The 22,768-nt window shown below is 36.9% G+C and overlaps 1 protein-coding gene across 6 annotated transcripts in view; it reads left to right on the forward strand.

Annotated features, from left to right (window-relative positions):
• ABCC9 (ATP binding cassette subfamily C member 9) overlaps positions 1-22,768 on the forward strand; it is a 156,531-nt gene that overhangs the window by 16,494 nt on the left and 117,269 nt on the right. For all 6 annotated transcript variants that reach the window (XM_086401802.1, XM_086401801.1, XM_086401804.1 and 3 more), the window contains 8 exons: positions 1,641-1,807; positions 2,845-3,087; positions 8,637-8,831; positions 10,990-11,142; positions 11,636-11,791; positions 12,360-12,494; positions 16,159-16,321; positions 22,178-22,218. In XM_086401802.1, the coding sequence (XP_086257928.1) occupies positions 1,641-1,807; positions 2,845-3,087; positions 8,637-8,831; positions 10,990-11,142; positions 11,636-11,791; positions 12,360-12,494; positions 16,159-16,321; positions 22,178-22,218 (1,253 nt within the window). The remainder of the gene's footprint in view (positions 1-1,640; positions 1,808-2,844; positions 3,088-8,636; positions 8,832-10,989; positions 11,143-11,635; positions 11,792-12,359; positions 12,495-16,158; positions 16,322-22,177; positions 22,219-22,768) is intronic.

Here is a 22,768-nt window from a genome sequence, read left to right on the forward strand (position 1 = left end):
AACATGCCGTCTGAAAACAGAGGCAGTTATATTTGTTTCTTTTCAAACTTTATGCTTTCTTTTTTATTTTTCTTGCTGTATTGCACTAGGGAGAATCTCTAGTAAAATGCAGGATAAACGTGGTGAGAGGAAATCCTTCTCTAGCTCCTGATTTTAGAGGAAAAGTAATCTTTTGTACTTAATTACAGAATTGATATAGACTTTTTATATAAGGCTTTATCAAGTGCGTAAGTTTGCTGCTATGCAAAGCTTTGCTTTCTCAGAGGTTTCTTTTTTTAAAAATCGTGAGTAGCTCGTATTTTACTGACAGCCTTTTTTTCTGCATCAGTTGTAACTGTTATATTGCTGTTAAGGTGCTTCTGCTGATGTTCACTGATTGATTTTTCAAATGGTTAAGTAACCATGCATACTGGGCTAAGCCACACATGGTCATGGTTTGTTACCCATGCTATATGTTGCTAGAGTTTATATGTTAGGGTTTTTACATCGATCATGAGGGATATTGGTTGGGTTTTGTTTTTTTTTTTCTCAAAATAGTTTTGCCAGGTTTTTATATGTTGGGATACATAAATGAATTGGAAAATACTCGCTATTTCTGTTTAATGAAGGGCATTGTGTGAGATTAATTTTAATTCTTAAAAATCCAGTAAAATTCATCAGTAAAGTTATCTGGGCCTGGAGTTTTAACTAAGGAGGGGATTTTAAACTATAAATTTATTTCTTTATAATAGACTCTTCAGAGTATCTGTTTCTGTTTATGTCAGTTTTGATAATTACAGTTTTTGAGAAAATTTCTGTTTCATCTAAATTCTTTTTGATTTATTGTCATAAAGTTGTTCAAGATACTCCCTGATTATCCATTTTAAGTACATAGGAGATACAGGGATAACTTTTCCTTTATTCTTAATATTGGTCATTTGTGTTGTTTTCTTGATCAGTCTAGCTGGGGACTTATCAATTTTCTTGATCTTTTAAAAAAGTCAACCTTATTGGTTTATTTTCTCAATTATTCTTTTTCTGTTTTATTGCTATTTTTTACTATTATCTCTCATTTTTTCATTTTGTTCCTTGTTCTTTCCCTACCTTTTTAAGGTGGAAACTTTAGGTCTTTGATTTTGGATCTTTTATTTTTCCTAAAATAAATATCTAAAGCCATAAATTTTCATCTCAGTATTGTTTAAGTTACAATTCCTAAATTTTTAATCTGCAGTATTTTCATTATAATTTAGTTAAAATGTTTTCTAACTTCCCCAGTAATTTCTTTTTTAACATATGGTTACTTAGAAATGTATTGTTTAGTTTCCAAATGTTTGGAGATGTCTAGACATCTCAGTGTGTGAAAATACCCCTTCCATTATCTCTGCCTGGTGTTCATACTATATAATCCTCTCTCCTTGAGTGTGAGTGGACCTGTGACTTCCTTCTAGCTAATAAGGTTTGGCAACGATGAAGATATCACATCTGTTGGGATTGCAGCCTTTGTTTATATCTGGATTAATTCAAACAAAATTATCTGAAAATAGAATATCTTAAATTGTCTTTGTTATTAAAAAGTATTGTATTTATATTGAGATTTCAGTAAAATCTTTAAAAATAGCAGTAACGGGTTGTATCTTTTCTTTTTCTGTTTAATTTTCCAGCCTTATTCCTGTATTGGGTAATGGCCTTTATCACAAAAACCATAAAGCTGGTCAAATATTGGCAGTCTGGTTGGGGAATATCAGACCTGCGTTTCTGCATCACAGGCATAATGGTCATTTTGAATGGACTCTTGATGGCTGTGGAGATCAATGTCATTCGGGTCAGAGTGGGTATCTAATAATTTTTGTTTAGTTACTGGAGTTCAGAAGCAAATATTAGAGATCATGGCCAACTTGGCATCATTAGTATTCAAGAGCCTATACAATGATATATCGTTTATGTGTACAAATATAAAGTTGAGCAATTACTAAGTTCAGACCATTAATTTTCCAGAAATCTCAATATAACCCTGGAATCTATTGATTCACTTGCAAATATTGATTGAGTGCCTAGGATGTGCCAAACAATCATGCTTAGTCCATATTATAGATTAAACTGTTTTCATCAGGAAATTCTACCACTTGTAATTGGTCCAAAGCAAACCTGGCTCAATCAAACTAGTGTATTCTCAGAAATGTCAAGCTGATAAGAAGATAACTTAATCCACTTTCTTCACTTCATTGATGAAGAAACTTCTGTAGACAGAACTCTAGCTTTATAAACAAAGTAACATGATCAAATCTCATACCCTTCTGTGATTACAAATCTGTTGTACTTCCAGCCACATAACACTACCTGTTACATTGTGTGACATACCAGTGACCTGTTTTTCAATGTTCATTTTCTGTCAGAGCACTCTGAATTTGCTATGAATAGCAAGATACATGTTGCCATGGATAGTGGAAACAGCAAACATCAGCCAGACCACAAATTAATAGAGAATGACTCAACAATGCTGTTGATAAAACATTAAATATTTAAGCAATCTGCACAGTGTAAAAATCTTCATTTAGATGACTAAATATCATGAAATATCAGGAAAGGATATCATGAAAGACTGACTTTTAGTGATAACTCTTTTAAAGAAATAATTGATTTTTTAACATTCATCTAAGTGTAATTAAATATGAAATTCTGGAATTTAACTAGAATCTAGTCACAATAAAAGGGATTTTTTTTCACAGAAGAATATTTCAGAAAAGGATGGAAAGAAGTATGAACATACAAAGATTAGTTTCATTAAATGAAAATGTAAAAAAGGTTAAAAATTTGTGTGGGAAAAGAATCAGGTTAATTGTTACTCTGGAATTTTTCTTATCACAGAGATATGTATTCTTCGTGAATCCGCAGAAAGTAAAGCCCCCTGAAGACCTCCAGGATCTGGGTGTGAGGTTTCTCCAACCGTTCGTGAATTTATTGTCAAAAGCAACCTACTGGTGGATGAACACGCTCATCATATCTGCTCATAAAAAGCCTATTGATCTGAAGGCAATTGGAAAATTACCAATAGCAATGAGAGCAGTAACAAACTATGTTTGTTTGAAAGATGCATATGAAGAACAAAAGGTAACCATTTTTCATGTCCATGATTGTAAAGAATGGACCTCTTAATACAAAGGCACTAAGCTTAAATAATGTTAAGCTTTTGTTGTTTAACTGCTCAGTCATGTCTGACTCTTTGTGATCCCATGGGCTATAGCCTGCCAGGCTCCCCTCTCCATGGGATTTCCCAGGCAGAGAATACTGAAGTGGGTTGCCGTTTCTTTTCTCCAGGGGATCTTCCCAACCCAAGAATCAAAGCCCTCTCCTGCATTGCCGGTGGATTCTCTTAAATAATATTAAAAAATATTTAGGGAGAGCACATTTTCTCCATCTGTCTTTCCCAGTAGTTTTGAGTCATGTTAACTGGGCTGCTGGAAATATACTGGAAAAGCCAATGAAATATGTTATGTTAGTTGCCCACTCACTACATGAAGAGGGAAAGAGAGTGCTATCTTTTCTCTGGCACCTAATGGAAAGTAAGAATTAAAATCAATAGTCATGTATGTCAAATCCTTGTCACCATATAATATTAATAATCCACAGATTTTTCATTGTTTGTTTCAAGTATCTTAATAATTTTATTATTTAAAGGGAAAATAGGTCATATCCATGAATAACTTTTGAGAAACAAAAATCCTTAAATTAATTATTAATTAAAATTTGAACTCTGCATTTCAAAATTGGGGAACTAAATTAAATAAAGGGGCATCATCTGCCTATTCCATGTATCACTCTATATGTCTGGCAAAATTGATTTCTTTTGGTATTTTCTGTGGATATTTATAACTGCCTTTAAAGATTTAAATATGAGACTATGGATATTTTCAGTTTGTCTTTTTATAATTCTGAGTAGTCTTGTGTGCTATTCACAATGGTAGATCTATTTTATATTGCTGTCACCTACAAATATTATTGTAACTAAAATATGAATATTTATACCAACATTGGAAGGAAATACTGTATGGTGGATCAGTCAAAGAGTTTTTGGCTGTTCTAAATCTAGATCAACAAAGCATTTATGGTAAATGATGAAAATGACCTCTGTTTTGTGTCAAAAATGTGTGTTATGAAATTAATAATCCAGGAAATGGTTACTACAGATGAACCTGAGTCATCACTCTGATTTCACCTCTGGGAAAAGTATTGCATTGTTTTTTAACAACTTCTAAATAAAGATTAATAATATAGTCTAAGCATAGCTTTAGTTTTCTGAATGCTCTTTATAACAGATTTGCTTAAATATCAATAAGCTTTAAAATATAATCGAATTATTCATCTCACAAGGAGTTGAATATGAAACATAATTGAACTCTACTGCATTGAGTTAGCTTCTTTGCCAAGTCATAATTGTGATTGTTCGGGTCTTGAAATCTTTTCAACAAATGATTATAGAAGTGTGAAGCCATGAGTTGGCATAAGTAGATATACCATTCTTCATTTTGCATCTCTTTAAGTAATAACTAGGAGGCACAAGTCTAACGTAACTTTAAAAAGTATTGACCCCATTTAATGGAGACAGGAAATACCTGGAGAAGAAGCAGTTTGAAGCTAGGATTGATCTCAGAGGGAGAGCCTGAAGAGACGTGAGTGGTCCTGAAGGGTGGGGTTCCCTTCCTGGTAATTAAACTCGGGTAACCTGGATGAAAACCAAGAGTCCTAGCCACTAGGCCACCAGAAGCTAGAGACAGAAGCATAGTGGCCCTGGCTTTTGCCCCTATTTGAAAGCAAGAATGTTTCAAGGAGAGAAAAACTGTAATAACAGGTACAAAGTTTATTATTAGAGACATAGCACAATGTGTGGGAAAGCATACAGGAAAACAGTTTGTTTATCAAACTCAGAACCAGGGCAGAGATACACACACAGAGAAAAAGGGTATGGGCATCCTCTCTAGTGAGGAGGGCAATATGTCAGATGCTAGGCAGAGAGACACACCTGGAGAGGAGCTGGAGCATCCTGAGTGAGGAGGAGCTCAGTACAGAGGTGATGTAAATCACTTATAAAACAGTCTCTCTGGGACTTTGTTTACCTTTGGCCAATTATTGTTTCTTTCTTCACCCCTGACTGGTCCATGGACCCTCCCCAAGATGTGTGAGCACCTTTTCTCTAAGGTGGATCCCACCGCAGAGGCCTATGGGTGCATGTCCACACTTATGGGATGGGTTCCCCTCCCTTTTCAACCCCCAAGAAGCCTTCCTGCACACGTGCAAACAGGGAAGTCTTCCTTGACCTCAAGAGCGGGTACTTTATCTCTTTGCTTTAGCAGAGCTCAGCTTTTGCCACTAGCTTTGTCTTTGGAGCTTCTGGGTGAGAACAAAAGCTCAGTTTTACTCCACTTGACAAACACCAGGTGTCTGGCCCAGAGGCACATTGTTTCCTATCTCAGGATGATATCTTTTGTTTAGCTTGTAGTAATGTGATAAGTTAATCTCTTGTGACCTAATATCTTAGATCTTAACTAAACTTCAGAAATCTTAACTAGACTGTCAATAACCTGTACTTTGTATTTCACTATGGAATGAAGCAGGGCAAAGACTAATAGAGTTTTGCCAAGAAAATGCACTGGTCATAAGAAACACCCTCTTCCAACAACACAAGAGAAGACTCTATACATGGACATCACCAGATGGTCAACACCGAAATCAGATTGATTACATTTTTTGCAGCCAAAGATGGAGAAGCTCTATACAGTCAGCAAAAACAAGACCAGGAGCTGACTGTGGCTCAGACCGTGAACTCCTTATTACCAAATTCAGACTTAAATTGAAGAAAGTAGGGAAAACCACTAGACCATTCAGGCATGACCTAAATCAAATCCCTTATAATTGATTATACAGTGGAAATGAGAAATAGATTTAAAGGCCTAAATCTGATAGATAGAGTGCCTGATGAACTATGGAATGAGGTTCCTGACATTGTACAGGAGACAGGGATCAAGACCATCCCCATGGAAAAGAAATGCAAAAAAGCAAAATGGCTGTTTGGGGAGGTCTTACAAATAGCTGTGAAAAGAAGAGAAGCGAAAAGCAAAGGAGAAAAGGAAAGATATAAACATCTGAATGCAGAGTTCCAAAGAATAACAAGAAGAGATAAGAAAGCCTTCTTCAGCAATCAATGCAAAGAAATAGAGGAAAACAACAGAATGGGAAAGACTAGAGGTCTCTTTAAGAAAATCAGAGACACCAAAGGAACATTTCATGCAAAGATGGGCTCGATAAAGGACAGAAATGGTATGGACCAACAGAAGCAGAAGATATTAGGAAGGGATGGCAAGAATACACAGAAGAACTGTACAAAAAAGATCTTCGCGACCCAGATAATCACAATGGTGTGATCACTGACCTAGAGCCAGACATCCTGGAATGTGAAGTCAAGTGGGCCTTAGAAAGCATCACTACGAACAAAGCTAGTGGAGGTGATGGAATTCCAGTTGAGCTATTTCAAATCCTGAAAGATGATGCTGTGAAAGTGCTGTACTCAATATGCCAGCAAATTTGGAAAACTCAGCAGTGGCCACAGGACTGGAAAAGGTCAGTGTTCATTCCAATCCCAAAGAAAGGCAATGCCAAAGAATGCGCAAACTACTGCACAATTGCACTCATCTCACACACTAGCAAAGTAATGCTCAAAATTCTCCAAGCCAGGCTTCAGCAATATGTGAACTGTGAACTTCCTGATGTTCAAGCTGGTTTTAGAAAAGGCAGAGGAACCAGAGATCAAATTGCCAACATCTGCTGGATCATGGAAAAAGCAAGAGAGTTCCAGAAAAGCATCTATTTCTGCTTTATTGACGATGCCAAAGCCTTTGACCGTGTGGATCACAATAAACTGTGGAAAATTCTGAAAGACATGGGAATACCAGACCACCTGATCTGCCTCTTGAGAAATTTGTATGCAGGTCAGGAAGCAACAATTAGAACTGGACATTAAACAACAGACTGGTTCCAAATAGGAAAAGGAGTATGTCAAGGCTGTATATTTGTCACCCTGTTTATTTAACTTATATGCAGAGTACATCATGAGAAGCGCTGGACTGGAAGAAATACAAGCTGGAATCAAGATTTCCGGGAGAAATATCAATAACCTCAGATATGCAGATGACACCACCCTTATGGCAGAAAGCAAAGAGGAACTAAAAAGCCTCTAGATGAAGGTGAAAGTGGAGAGTGAAAAAGTTGGCTTAAAGCTCAACATTCAGAAAACGAAGATCATGGCATCCGGTCCCATCACTTCATGGGAAATAGATGGGGAAACAGTGTCAGACTTTATTTTTGGGGGCTTCAAAATCACTGCAGATGGTGACTGCAGCCATGAAATTAAAAGACGCTTACTCCTTGGAAGGAAAGTTATGACCAACCTAGATAGCATATTCAAAAGCAGAGACATTATTTTGCCAACAAAGGTCCGTCTAGTCAAGGCTATGGTTTTTCCTGTGGTCATGTATGGATGTGAGAGTTGGACTGTGAAGAAGGCTGAGTGCTGAAGAATTGATGCTTTTGAACTGTGGTGTTGGAGAAGACTCTTGAGAGTCCCTTGGACTGCAAGGAGATCCAACCAGTCCATTCTGAAGGAGATCAGCCCTGGGATTTCTTTGGAAGGAATGATGCTAAAGCTGAAACTCCAGTACTTTGGCCACCTCATGCAAAGAGTTGACTCATTGGAAAAGACTCTGATGCTGGAGGGATTGGGGGCAGGAGGAGAAGGGGAAGACAGAGGATGAGATGGCTGGATTGCATCACTGACTCGATGGACGTGAGTCTGGGTGAACTCTGGGAGTTGGTGATGGACAGGGAGGCCTGGCGTGCTGCAATTCATGGGGTCACAAAGAGTCGGACACGACTGAGCGACTGATCTGATCTGATCTGATTTTCCATACGGCATCATTTGGTAATATTCACTACTGATATATTCATTTTCTAAATCAAAGGGAATTAAGCTTAATTTGGACTTTGGAAATTTGGGGTCATCCTTTGACAACTAAAAATAATACAAAATGTTTGAAAAATCTGCCTAGTTACTCTTCATTCTCTTTCTTTCATTAAAATGAATTCAATAATGCATATATATGGAATCTAGAAAAATGGTGATGAACCTGTTTGCAAGAGCAAGAATAGAGATGCAGACATACAGAATGGATTTGTGGACAGAGTGGAGAAAGGAGAAGGTGGGATGAATTGAGAAAGTAACATTAAAATATATGCATTACCATGTGGGAAATAGAAAGCTAGTGGGAAGTTGCTGTATAACCCAGGGAGTTCAGTCTGGTGCTCTGTGATAACTTAGAACTAAATATATACATTACATACATATAAAGTTTTGGAATGTGTTCAAAATTAAAATAACTAGCTAAATAAATGGAAATATATAATAAATGGAAATATATTAAAAATTAATTGTCTATTGGTTGCAAGAATGCAGGAATACCAAACTATATGTAGTATATTGAAAGTGACTCAGTAACATTTATTTTTATCTTTTAAAATATCATAAATACTAGAAGAGATTTCCATAGTGGCTAAGATTAATTGCCACTTTATCATTTTATTTTGGTTCATCAAATTTTTTTTTATTTCAGAAAAAAGTGGCAGATGACCCAAATCGGACTCCATCTATATGGCTGGCAATGTACAGAGCTTTCGGGCGACCAATTCTACTTAGTAGCACATTTCGTTATCTTGCTGACTTACTGGGTTTTGCCGGACCTCTCTGTATTTCTGGAATAGTTCAGCGTGTAAATGAAACCCAGAATGAAACAAATAACCCAACAGGAGTAAGTTTGTGGTGCCTTTGAATGGAAATATATTATTGGCAAATTTCTTTTAATTGTTACTTTTTTAAAATGCGGTTTTATGAGCAATGCAAATAATCTTATTAACAGAGAATTGTATGCTTTTTAAAAGAATGAAAACTAATTTTCCTTGTAGAGAAAAACATTAGTCCATGTGTTCATTGAATGGATTTGGCCAACAAAATTATTTCTCAGATTCAGAGGCTATAAACATTTAATAGCATTTATTGTGTTCTGCAAATGATGCTCAGAAATTTAACATTGGTTATTTTATTAGATCTTTTTAGCAATCCTGTAAAGAATTTTCATGCATGAGTCCTTGGGGGTGGCTGAGTCACTTTTTTTCCCCGATGGCTCAGATGGTAGAGTCTGTCTGCAATGTGGGAGACCTGGGTTCGATCCCTGGGTTAGGAAGATGCCCTGGAGAAAGAAATAGCACCCCACTCCAGTACCCTTGCCTGGAAAAGCCCATGGACAGAGGAGCCTGGTAGGCTACAGTCCATGGGGTCACAAAGAGTCGGACACGACTGAGCGACTTCACTTTCAATGGCCAGTGATGTGGGCAATGTGATTTGATTTGGTTTCCTATATAGTTAAAGCCACCTTGCTTCATAATGATCAGGTCAAGTCACATTATATTTTTATTAGACATTATGTTACTATTGGGGACTATATAGTGTAAAATATTTGCTGTTATAAATTTACAACCTTATATTTTCTGTTCTTAAGAAAGTCTGCACCATGAGCTTCCCAATTTCCTTCTAAAATAAGAATTGATTTCCCTAGTTTCATGTGTAGAAACTCTAGTCCAGATGAATCAATTTTCCTTTTCTATTGTCTCAATCTGATTTCCAGTCCTCTTTTTTTACCTTTTGGAATTGTATTCTAAAGCCTTCAGTAAATGCTGCCTTCTCATTGAAGCTTTTTCTGATTGTCCTTGTTGGTGGAATTTGATTCTCTTTGGTCATCTCCTAACACATCGTTTGCTTCACATTGGCACTTGCCATAAATGCTATTTATAATGAAGCATGTTATCTATGGATATGCTTATCTTTCTAGGTTGTGAGCTCTCTAAACAGAATGACTATGAAGCTCCCATTTTTGCCCTCAAAACCCAGTTCTTTGCATATATTAGTGCTCAATTGTTACTAATGTAAACCAGCTATTTTACCATTGAATACATGTTTGTGATGTTTTATCCTTGCTAGCCTGATTATACACAGATATTGAAATTCCACATAGTATCCAATCATCCCTTGTACTTAGGTGTATTAACCATGTATTTTTCTGAGAAAGAAGAAAATTTACACATTTGTGTGTATCCCCTGGATACGAGGAAGGGACCAGAAATATTTAGAATTTAACTGATCAAAACCATAAAAAAGAAAGTGGCTCAATTGACATGTTGTGTTTATCTGAGTGTTACTTTTCCCTCATTTCTAACAAATAAGTGACCATATGCTACTGTTACAAACAAAAAGCTATCAATTTGTATATTCTTGCGATGACTTCAGTTATAATCTGACTGAAATAGTTTTTAAAGTTATGCTTTGTCACTGAAATTGTCTTTTGGGCAAAATAACCAATTTATGTTTTTTACCATTTATAATTTATGTTTTCATCATATGAATTAAGATGAAGATCAGAAAAAGTCAACTGTGTAGACATTATTATTTTAAATTAATAAGGCTATGGAAATTGTATATTTGTCCCATTGGTCTTGCTGTCGTTGTAGGTTCTACTTCTAAATTACAAAGAATCTAAACTTAACTTTGTCTTGGTTTACTACTAATGTTTTCCAGTTAACCAAGGTAGACTATATCTTTGTAGAAAATGTATTAACTTAAAAAAATTTAAATGTACCTTTTTTCCTACAATCAGGCATTTCCAACAATCTTAATGATCAATTTGAAATTTTTTATGTTCAACTGGTTTGTGTTTGTATCTGTTGACATTATGAGGAAAAGCCAAATCGTCTTACTCTGACTCATTCTACTGCTGTATTATAAAGACATTGAATTTTTATATTAAGCAACCATGCATTATTTGATAAATGCAAACTATATACTGGTATATGAATAGTTTTTTTTTTATGAATAGTTTTAATTTATATCTTTTTTTTTTTTCATTTTGGGATAAGGCTTCAGAAACCCTCTCATCAAAGGAATTTCTTGAAAATGCTTATGTTCTAGCAGTTCTTCTGTTCTTGGCTCTTATTCTGCAAAGGACATTTTTGCAGGCTTCCTACTATGTGACCATTGAGACTGGCATTAACCTGCGTGGAGCCTTGCTGGTACGTACAAGCTCTGAAGGATCCGGACCACAAACCATTCAGTGATAGGAATAGTTGAGAATTCAGTTTTGTTTTTCTCCTTCCATTTTCAGTTTGATATTACGACATCAATACTTTCAGGGTCTACTTAGTAAAAAAAACATAGAGTTGATTAATAAGCCCACTGAATTAAAAATGCTTCTAATAATATATTAACATATTTTGAAATCTTGCATTTATTTACTTCTGTTACTGTTTTTTCCAGAGATTATGTTTAAATTTGAATATATGTTGAGATTATATCATCAGGAAAAATAAGTTTGTATTTAAAAAGTTGAGGACTAAAAGTAACAATGCTGAAATAAAAATAATAGCTGACTTAGGATGGCATTATAGGGTTTTCTCCTTTTTTCCAGGAAATTTAAAAATCTTAGTTTTTTCAATGCAAATAAATAAGCATAGTGTTGATTTTTAAAATTTGAGCTTCAAGTATGTTTTTTTCCCTTTTTTGCAGGCCATGATATATAATAAAATCCTTCGGCTTTCTACATCTAATTTATCCATGGGTGAGATGACCCTGGGTCAGATCAATAACTTGGTCGCCATTGAAACCAATCAGCTCATGTGGTTCTTGTTCCTCTGTCCCAATCTATGGGCCATGCCTGTTCAGGTAGGTCAATATGAGTAAGATTCTCATTTGCTGAGGAAATAATAAGAAATTATCAGTTTTTAAATTTGTTCGCTTTTTCATTTGAAAAGCTAACGTAATTCCAAGAAAATATGGAATGCTGATTTATGGTGGATGACAACGTTTTCCAGAAAAAGTTTGTGTCCTTTTAAAAGTTTGATGACTGTTTCTGGTCAAAAGCGTCTTGGGGCCCCTCTGCAATTTCATGTAGTAAATTGGTTCGACACCAATTGTACACATCATGTTGCTAAAAATAAATTCCTACTCCTTAGCCTTCCCCAGATAAATCATCATGAAATCCTACTGTCACAGCTGAGTTGACTTCCAAATAAACTTAATGGTTGTTCAGTTGCTAAGTCGTGTCCAACTCTCTGTGACCCCATGGACAGCTGCACGCCAGGCTCCCCTGTCCTTCACTGTCTCCCAGAGCGTGCTCAAATTTTTAAACTTAATAATTAAGAAATACTACAATTTCACTAAACAATATTTCCTTTTGTGCAGTGGTCCCCACATGCCTGTTCTTTCACCCCTTGCTTATGTTTTCCTCTAGATCATCATGGGAGTGATCCTGCTCTACAACTTGCTTGGGTCCAGCGCTTTGGTTGGGGCTGCTGTCATTGTGCTCCTCGCGCCAATTCAATACTTCATTGCTACAAAGTTGGCAGAAGCTCAGAAGAGCACTCTTGTAAGTAACATCTCTTGGAAACCTTATTAGGAAAATCTAGTAGTGTGGTTTCATTTTTAAATATATAGGAAATTAATACCACTCAGGGTTCTTTGGAAATCATTATACTGAAACGAAATACCAATATTTCTTTTCCGTTCTTGGGCAGTGAATGTGCCCAGGGGTTACACAACCGTTTTTAAAAGTGGATTTGACATCTAAGATTTAATGACCTTAAACGCTAAATACCACCACAAAGCCTGATGTTTTTACAAGTCATGATGTGATAATGAGGCTTTAGCTCTTGTAGATCACTTACACTTAGCATATACTAGAGAATACACTTACTTGTGCATTTGATTACATATATATTGGATGTCAATTACTTTTTTTTTTGACAGCTTTAATTTTTTCAGCACTTTATTTATTTTTTTTTTATTTGATAAATTTAACGCCTTTTATTGCCATACTTCATTTTACTGTGCTTTGCTTTAGTGAACTTTATAGATACATACATGTTTTTTTTTTTTTCCTTGTTAATTTTCTGTTTAGTTGATCTATCCATAAGTGTGAGTGGGGTATTAAAGTCTCCCACTATTATTGTGTTATTGTTAATTTCTCCTTTCATACTTGTTAAGATTTGTCTTACATACTGCGGTGCTCCCATGTTGGGTGGATATATATTTATAATTGTTATATCTTCTTCTTGGATTGATCCTTTGATCATTATGTAGTGACCTTCTTTGTCTCTTTTCACAGCCTTTGTTTTAAAGTCTAATTTATCTGATACGAGTATTGTGACTCCTGCTTTCTTTTGGTCCCAATTTGCATGGAAAATCTTTTTCCAGCCCTTCACTTTCAGTCTGTATGTGTCCCCTGTTTTGAGGTGGGTCTCTTGTAGACAACATATGTAGGGGTCTTGTTTTTGTATCCATTCAGCCAGTCTTTGTCTTTTGGTTGGGGCATTCAACCCATTTACGTTTAAGGTAATTACTAATAAGTATGATCCCGTTGCCATTTACTTTATTGTTTTGGGTTCGAGTTTATATACCATTTTTGTGTTTCCTGTCTAGAGAATATCCTTTAGTATTTGTTGGAGAGCTGGTTTGGTGGTGCAGAATTCTCTCAGCTTTTGCTTGTCTGAAAAGCTTTTGATTTCTCCTTCATACTTGAATGAGATCCTTGCTGGATACAATAATCTGGGCTGTAGGTTATTTTCTTTCATCATTTTAAGTATGTCTTGCCATTCCCTCCTGGCTTGAAGAGTTTCTATTGAAAGATCAGCTGTTATCCTTATGGGAATTCCCTTGTGTGTTATTTGTTGTTTTTCCCTTGCTGCTTTTAATATTTGTTCTTTGTGTCAATTACTGACATAGGACAAATGGATCAAGGAATAAAGGGTCGGATTTAGTGCTTCTGAAATTAAATGTTCTGAGGGTTGAGTCAGATCACGTGATGAGCTATGGAGTTACACTGAAATGTTTCAGTAGCAGCTGCTCTGCCTGACTATGTTCATGGTCAGCTTGGCAAGTAAGAAAAAGCTTGGCTATTGACCCTTTCTGGCTTCAGTTGGGCTTCCCAGGTGGCACAGTGGTAAAGAATCTGCCTGCCAATGCAGGAGATGCAAAAGATGATCCCTGGGTCAGGAAGATCCCCTGGAGTAGGAAATGGCAACCGACTCCAGTGTTCTTGCCTGGAAAATTCCATGGACATAGGAGCCTGGCGGGCTGCAGTCCATGAGGTCGCAAAGAGTTGGACACAACCGAACACACACACACACACACACACACAAACACACACACTCTGGCTTCAGTTTGCCGTGAAATCATTTTATTTGAGCAAGAATTGTATTCTATTAAAGAAATATTTGCAAATGATAAAATTATTGACATCATGTTTAGAAATAAAGTTTGATTAAATATGAGCAAGTTTGTCTATAAATCAGGCATGAAATGTAGAGATGCTGCCACTGTGGACCGTTTTCCAAACTGGTGTTTCCACCCTGACAAGCAAGTCCCTTGTCACGCAAATGGTTTTTATCACTTGTTTTTTCTGCTGCTTCTGGTGAGGTTACTCATTACTCTAGGACAGGAATACAGAAAGGTGTGGAAGAGAGACACAAAGAGGGGACATGACAATCTAACATCTGATTCTCATTTTGCCATTCGTACTATAGTCCTTCACTCACCAGCAATCATGGGTAGGCAGTTAACAGCCTCAAGAGACAAAAAGGTGAAGAAAATAAAATCATTTGCTAATGCCATTTGCAGCAAGAGGGATTTGACGAGATTATCATCATACTAGATGAAGTAAGTCAAAAAGAAAGACAAATATTATATGACAACACTTATGTGTGGAATCTGAAATATGACGCAAATGAACCTATCTATGAAACAGAAACAGAATCAGGGACATAGAGAACGGACAGGTGGTTCACAAAGAGAAGGGCTTGGGAGAGGGATGGAGTGGGAGCCTGGGGTTAGCAGATATAAGGTTTTATATACAAAATGCATAAGATACAAGGTCCTCCTGTATAGCACAGGGAACTGTATTCAATATCCTATGATAAACCATAATGGAAAAGAACATTTAAAAAATAATGTGTATGTATGAATATGTGTGTGTGTATATATATATGTAATTGAGTCAGTTTGTTGTACGGCAGTAATAACGCAATACTAAAACTCAGCTGTACTTCACAAAAGCAGATCATTCGCTGCTTTTGCTTCTTCCTATCTTTTGCCACTCTGCAGCTCCTTTTAAGAGTTCACAGGTGATACTGTACTTTCCTAGTAAATCTAATAGAATTTGGAGGAAGCTGATAGAGTTGACTGAAGAGAGGCTTTTGTATCTGCCATGTCTCTACAGTTAATCCAAGTTGTTAGCAATCAGTAAATCTAATTTAGCAATATGTGAGACCAGGTTTGATCCCTGTGTCAGGAAGATCCCCTGGAAAAGGGAATGGCAACCCACTCCAGTAGTCTTGCTTGGAGAATCCCATGGACAGAGGAGCCTGGTGGGCTACAGTCCATGGGGTTGCAAAGAATTGGATACAACTGAGCAACTAACACAACACAATAACAACAAAATCTAATTTAGGCTCTGTGACAGAGCTTATGAAGAAGGAGGTAAGAATCTCTTGAAGTTAAAGATTATAGGCTTGGTTTCACTAAGTGTCTTATGAAGACTCACAGAGAATACATGCAACAGTGTACACTCAACATTCCCAAATCAGTAGTGACCTAACTTTTTTTACATTCATTGTTTCTCATCTCCTAAGCATGAGTAATGGAGCTGAGGGGAGAATTAAATGATTTAGGTATGAGAAGGCACCCTTGGAAATCTCTTTATCAACTCCTTACATGTCTGTATGTGTTTTCTGCAGACATCATTCAAGGAAATTGTATGAAACTTAAGACACTGCTTTTATTTAAACCAAAGCAACAGAAGCATGAACAGTTTTTAGGTGGAAAGAAATTGGAGGCTGTCTCATTCAACTCTTTATTTTCACTTTGGAGGCAGAAGCACAGAGAGTTTCACTATTTCTCCTAGGAATCTCACAGCCATCATTAGAGGCCAAGCCAGGCAGAAATCAAGTTCTTCTCAATCCATATCCAGTAATAGCCTTGCCTCTCTGATTCACTTGGATGCAGCTTGCATTGTTTTTTATTCCTTCCTTTTATAGGATTATTCCACTGAGAGACTGAAGAAAACAAATGAAATACTGAAAGGCATCAAACTTCTAAAGCTGTACGCCTGGGAGCACATCTTTTGCAAGAGTGTGGAAGAGACAAGAATGAAAGAACTCTCCAGTCTCAAAACTTTTGCTCTTTATACATCACTCTCCAGTAAGTTGCTATCGCTCTGAGGACCACCAAAAACATGTGGTCTGTTTGGTGTAACTTACGATCATTGAGACATTGTAGACATCAAAGGAAGTACATTTATTTTCTCCATTTTTGAGGTCCTGTAGCCACTAGCTAAACACGTTTATTTAAATTTAATTTTTTTTTTTTGATGTGGACCATTTTTAAAGTCTTTTTGAATTTGTTACAGTATGGCTTCTGTTTTACATTTTGATTTTTTGGCGGTGAGACATGTGGGATTTTAGCTCCCAGACCAGGGATCAAACCCACATCTTCTGCATTGAAAGGTGAAGTCTTAGAGACTGGACAGCCAGGGAAGTTCCTATTTAAATTTAAATTAAAGAGCAAAGTCAGGATGAGCTTAAAGTCAAGTAGAACTGAATTTGACTCCTTGCAAGTTTATATCTTTGCCATGTTACTTGACATCTGAAATCCTTGGTTTCTTCATCTGTAAACTGGGGATGGTCTGATCCTTGAAACCCTCGTTTCAGTTGCAGTTGGGATGCATAGTGGGTTTTCAGTAAATATTTGCTTATGGAGAATAGACTTGTGGACCCAGGAGGAGGAAGGAGAGGGTGGAATGAATTGAGAGGATAGCATTGAAACATATACATTACCATACGTAAACTTAGGTAGCAGTGGAAATTTGCTGTATGACACAAGGAGCTCAAATCCAGTACTCTGTGACAATCTAGAGGCGTGAGATTGTCACTCCTCTAGAGGAAAGTGGAAGGTGAGGGGGTGGTTCAAGAGGGAGGGGACATACATATACGTAAGAATGATTCATGTTGATATATGACAGAAACCAACACAGTATTGTAAAGCAATTATCCTCCAATTTTTAAAAAATGTAAATTATAAATATCCATTGTAAAAATATAAATAAATAAATTGATTTGACTATATTACTATTGATCTTATCCCCTAAAATCCTTAAAAATTATCTGCGGTTGTCTTCCCTGTCTCTTGGGGAGCTTATGATATTATATTTCCTTGAAGATTGTACTTGAAATGCCAGTTTTGGAAACTGAAGAGGAAAAAAGTCAGCATTTCCAGGTGAAAAAAGCCAAACTGCATTTACATAAAACCTTCTTTTTCCAGTACATGCTTAAGACTTTTTAAATACAAAGCTTTTTCTCCACAACTCTAATTTTAAAAACATGATTGTTTCAAAAATATTGTTGTTTTCCTCAAAGGGTGACACTGAGTACTTGTAAGAAGAATGAGTTCATATTAGTAGAATTCTTATGAACTTAGCCAAACTACTCCCACTAATGTTTGATTTAGTTTGTATGTCGGTTTTGCTCCTTTCTATTGTTCTCAAGATTTTCAACAACTTTAAGTTTGGAGGTTTATAGATGGTTTCCTCTTGAATTCTGAACTACTTGAGTCCTTAGAGATTATAAACACTTCTTTTTGTGAAATGGATGTAAGGAAAGTGTTTGGTTTATATAGCTCATTTATTTTAGCCCTAATGCTGGATACATTAGAAAGGAAGCGGGAAGGAGATTTATATTGCAGCTCTGCACCACGACTCATACAGTGTCAAAATGCTAGAAGATGAAATGATTGATATCTACTTGCTTATATGATAGAACTGTAAGTCGCTGGCTCCTAAAATCTATTTCTGTCTGCAGTATACTAAAGTTCTCATGGGGTAGATGGATGTGGCCAGAAATGGTGATGATGATAGTAATAGTAATTATGATAATAATAACAAAAACATTTTGAGATACTCAGCCAATTTTGCCATAAGTGACTTTACATATTTCATCCTATTTAGTCCTCACAGCAGCCCAGTGATTTTGATTCCATTATTAACTTCATTTTGCAAATTAGAAGATTGAGGTTAGAGCTTAAATAACTTGAATTTCCCCAAATCATCCAGCGCCTAAATAATAGAGGCGGATTGTTTAACTCAACCCAGTTATATAAGATTTGGGTTAGTTCTTGAAAGCCAGAGACAAAGGAGGAGAGGACAGAGGAGACCATACTAGAAACAAAAAGAAATCTTGAAGGTCAAAGACCATAGTCACATTTTTATGATTATACGCAGCAGGAATTCTTGATGCAATGATGTGAAGTTCCATTTATACCATGTCCAGATTTAATGATTTGATTACTTAGAGTGTTGGTGGTAGTGAAGAGCTTCCACTATGTGAGCTGAATACAACTGGTTGTGAATCTCACCTCTGCCACGTCATAGCAGATTCAGTTCAGTTCAGTTCAGCCGCTCAGTCGTGTCCTACTCTTTGCAACCCCATGAATCACAGCATGCCAGGCCTCCCTGTCCATCACCAACTTTGACCAAATCACTACTTCTGTTCTCCAAGCCTCAATTTTTTTCATCCGTAACATTGGATGATAAAAAATCTCTATCATGTGGATTGTGGTAAAGATGATAATAGATTAAAGAATGCTGCAGATGTTGATTGACTTGTTGGTTGACTGTATTCCAGGCAGTACATCAAGCGCTTTGTACTCATTGTGTATAAAGCACCTGGCAAGTGGGCTAGTGTTCAGTAACCTCACTCCCTCAGTTTCCTCCTCTAAAAATTGGTATAATAAAAATAATGCCTTTCTCAGGACTTCCCTGGTGGTCCAGTGTTTTAAGACTTCACCTTCCAATGCAGAGGGTGCAGGTTCAACCCCTGGTCAGGGAGCTAAGATCCTACATCCCTCACAGCCAAAAAACCAAAACATAAAACAGAAGCAGTGTTCTAAAAAATTCAGTAAAATACTTCAAAGATGGTTCACATCAAAAAATCTTTTTAAAAAAAAAGGAGAGAGAGGATACCTTCTCACAGGTATAGTGTGAGAATCAAATGAAACAGTGAATGTGGCACAGTTCTGTAACTATTAAAAATATCTTGTAAATGGTATTTGCAGAAACCATAAAAAAAAAAGAAATAAAAAAGTCAGCCATATAACATAGTGGTTTTTGTTGGGTCTTGGAGTGCAGGCTGACCTGAAATGAAATCCTGCCTCAGTCCCTTGTCCACTCTGCAACCTTGGTCAGCGTTTGGTGGCATCTCGGTTTCCTCATCAGGAAGTTGGGCTGTATTAAGCATGCCTGGGGGAATTAAGTAAGATAATGTACATAAAAATCCTCAATCCATGGTATCGGGAAATATTGAAAAACAAAGTTAAACGGGACAAATGCTAATAGAACAGAAGATCCATCTCTATGAATCAATGTTCTTGCCACTGGAGATGATATCTGGGGGCAAAAGAAATTCTGTTGAATCATTTCCTAATCTCCACTTCCAAATGGATAAGTGCTGTTTATGGATTTAATTTATTGGCAAAAAAAAAGAAAGAGCAACACTTTTGTTTTTTCTCTCTTCACTTTGATAGAGTTTTACATGAGGAAGTGGGAAGAACATGAAGCTTTTGACCAGAAAAGTGTGGGTTTTAATCCAAGCTGTGTCATCTCCTAGTTTAGAATCTTGTTAAACCTAGTTTAGAGCCTGTTACTCATCCTTGCTGTTTTCTTTATTGCACTGGGGTTGTAATCATTAAATAGGAGAATGCACGTGAAGGTGGTCCTATCATATGTGAGTAATGTGAGTTGCTGGGTAGTGGCAGAGTGAAGTGGTGGTGAGCACGGTCTGAGAAGCCCAGCTGTGACCTCGTGTGTCTCATTCTCATCTTTATGCTGAGGTAGACATGGTCCCACTTCCTGCATTGGGTGCAGAGTGCCAGATAAGTAGTTTTTAATAAAATAGCAGCTGTTCTCGCTCTCCCTTATCAAGAGATTACTTATTTAAAGATATTTAGAATGAGTTATTGGAGAAGGAAATGGCAACCTACCTCAGTATTCTTGCCTGGAGAATCCCAGGGATGGAGGAGCCTGGTGAGCTGCTGTCCACGGGGTCACACAGAGTCGGACACGACTGAAGTGACTTAGCATGCATGCTTGCATTGGAGAAGGAAATGGCAACCCACTCCAGTATTCTTGCCTGGAAAATCCCAGGGATGGAGGAGCCTGGTGGGCTGCCGTCTATGGCGTCGCACAGAATCGGACACGACTGAAGCGACTTAGCAGCAACAGCAGCAGCAGAATGAGTTATAAATAATGATATGGAGGAAAAGAAAGAAATACACTTAGAAAAAAATAAGGTAACACTAGCCTGAAAAAGATGATGGAAACACGGCTCTTCATCTGTAATATTACGACTCTCAGAGCTGTGTTTGGATTGCTGGTACCGTACAAGAATTCAGATTTGGTAGCTAAGCCTCTTCTGGACCTTTAAAAGCACAGGCTAAGTCTGTACATGATGGTAAGGACAGTTCATGAAAGCAGATCGTGAGAGCTGGTGGTGACTTTGGATGGATTCTCTTTTTTATTAATTAATTTTTGTTGGAGGGTAGTTGCTTTACAGTGTTGTGTTAGTTTCTGCTGCACAGCAAACAATGACTCAGCCATGTATACATACGTATATCCCTCCTTTTTGAATTTCCCTCCTGTTTAGGACACCAAGGTACTTGAGTCCCCTGTGCTATACCATAGGTTCTTGTTAATTATCTATTTTACACATATATCAGTAGTGTACATGTATCAATCCCAATTTCCCAGTTCCTCCCACCCCACACCTTTCCCCCTTGGTATGTATACATTTGTTCTTTATGTCTGTGTCTTTTTATGGTTTGCAAATTAAGTCTTCTGTACCATTTTTCTAGATTCCACATATGTGCATTCATATACTATATTTGTTTTTCTTTTTCTGACTTTACTCTGTATAGATGGACTCTTCTGAGTGTTGAGAAAATTAGATTCTAGTTCTTGCTCTGCCGTTGCCTGGCTCTATTACCAACAATGCAGTTGCTTTTTGGTCCTCTGTCCCTAAAACTCTATGTTTTATGACAAAATAACTACAAATCATCAACTTGGCTTTTGATTTTTTTTCCCCTATTACTTCCAAATGCAAGTATTTTAGCCTAAATCTGAGTTTTTCTTATTTCGGTTCTGTGTATCGTGTTTACCAAACAAGCAGAGGGCCCAGGATACGGAGTTATTTTATCAAACAAAAGGTCTCTAGGTGAAAATTAATATCACTTCGGGAAGGAGATTTTTCACATAATGTCAAATTCTTACTTTTTGTCCGTGTGTGAAAATGAAAGTGTTAACCGCTCAGTTATGTCTTTGCTCCTCTGTCCATGGGATTCTCCAGACAAGAATACTGGAGTGGATTGCCATTCCCTTCTTCAAGGCATCTTCCTGACTCAGGGATCAAACCCAGGTCTCCTGCATTGCAGGCGGATTCTTCACCATCTGAGCCACCAGGGAAGCCCCCTTTATCTGTGTTATATCCCAGTTTTCATATTTTTAAGTTAGTTTAGTGGGGAAAAAATGTAGATTGTAAATACTCTGAAGAATGTGTATTTGTTAAGTTCTAATCACTTAAGTCATTAAAGGATTATTTTATTTAAACTTTGCTCTTTGTAACATTTCATAAAAATATAATTTGGGGGGACTTCCCTGGTGGTCCAGTGCTTAAGACTCCACACTTCCAGTGAATTCCAGGGCAGGGGGTTCCTTGCTGGGGAACTAAGATCCAGCTTGCTGTATGGCTCAGCCAAAAAAAGAAATCGATGCTCAAAAATAATTTTTCAATAAACTAGAACATTTTCTGGTTAAGACTCATGTGTGGGAGTTCACAACTGTGAACCAAGAAATACCAACTGGGAAATGTTTGTGGACTCAAAGACAAAATGTTATTTAATGCACTCAGTCCTTGATGTCTTCAAGGAAAGTTAAAATAATAATAAATAATTAAAGTTCCTGAAGATATTTCACAGTTCAGTGACACTAATGTCTTTGCTTTCTTTCCACAGTTTTCATGAATGCGGCAATTCCCATAGCAGCTGTTCTTGCTGTAAGTCATGTTTTCTTACCTTTAGAAATGGAACCAAATCAGTGTTTAGAAATGACTTAGCAATAAGCATGTGTGGGTGGTAACATGTATTACTGCCTTTTTGCTGTCTCCGGTTTTCTCTTTGCTGTCTCCACTGTGATGGTTCTAATCTGGGGTTTCTCAACCATGGCACTATGGAACTTTGGGCCCAATAATTAATTCTTTGTGTGCTCTGCATTAGGATGTCTAGCAGCATCTCTGGCTTCCACTTATTAAATGCCATTAGTACCATCAAAAATATCCCCAGATACTGCCAAATGTGCCCAGGGAGCAAAATTAACAGAGGCTGAGAACTTACTGTTCTAACATCCATGACCTGGTTCCTGGACATTCTTACTACAGGATAGTACTAGATCAACAACCCCAAAATGTTAAATGATTACATTTCAAAAGAAAAGGACAAACCCAGGAACTGGTATTACATTTAGAAATGTAAGTTTGCCTTGGATACCAGTGTTGGCGATTTTAGGAAAGAGCCACAATAGGGACCCCCAAACTATGGAATTTTCTT

The sequence above is a fragment of the Bos grunniens genome, chromosome 5 (assembly GCF_055505025.1).
Source record: "Bos grunniens cultivar Pamir isolate PY7600 chromosome 5, Bosgru_T2T1.0, whole genome shotgun sequence".
In the NCBI taxonomy this organism is placed as follows: Eukaryota; Metazoa; Chordata; class Mammalia; order Artiodactyla; family Bovidae; genus Bos; species Bos grunniens.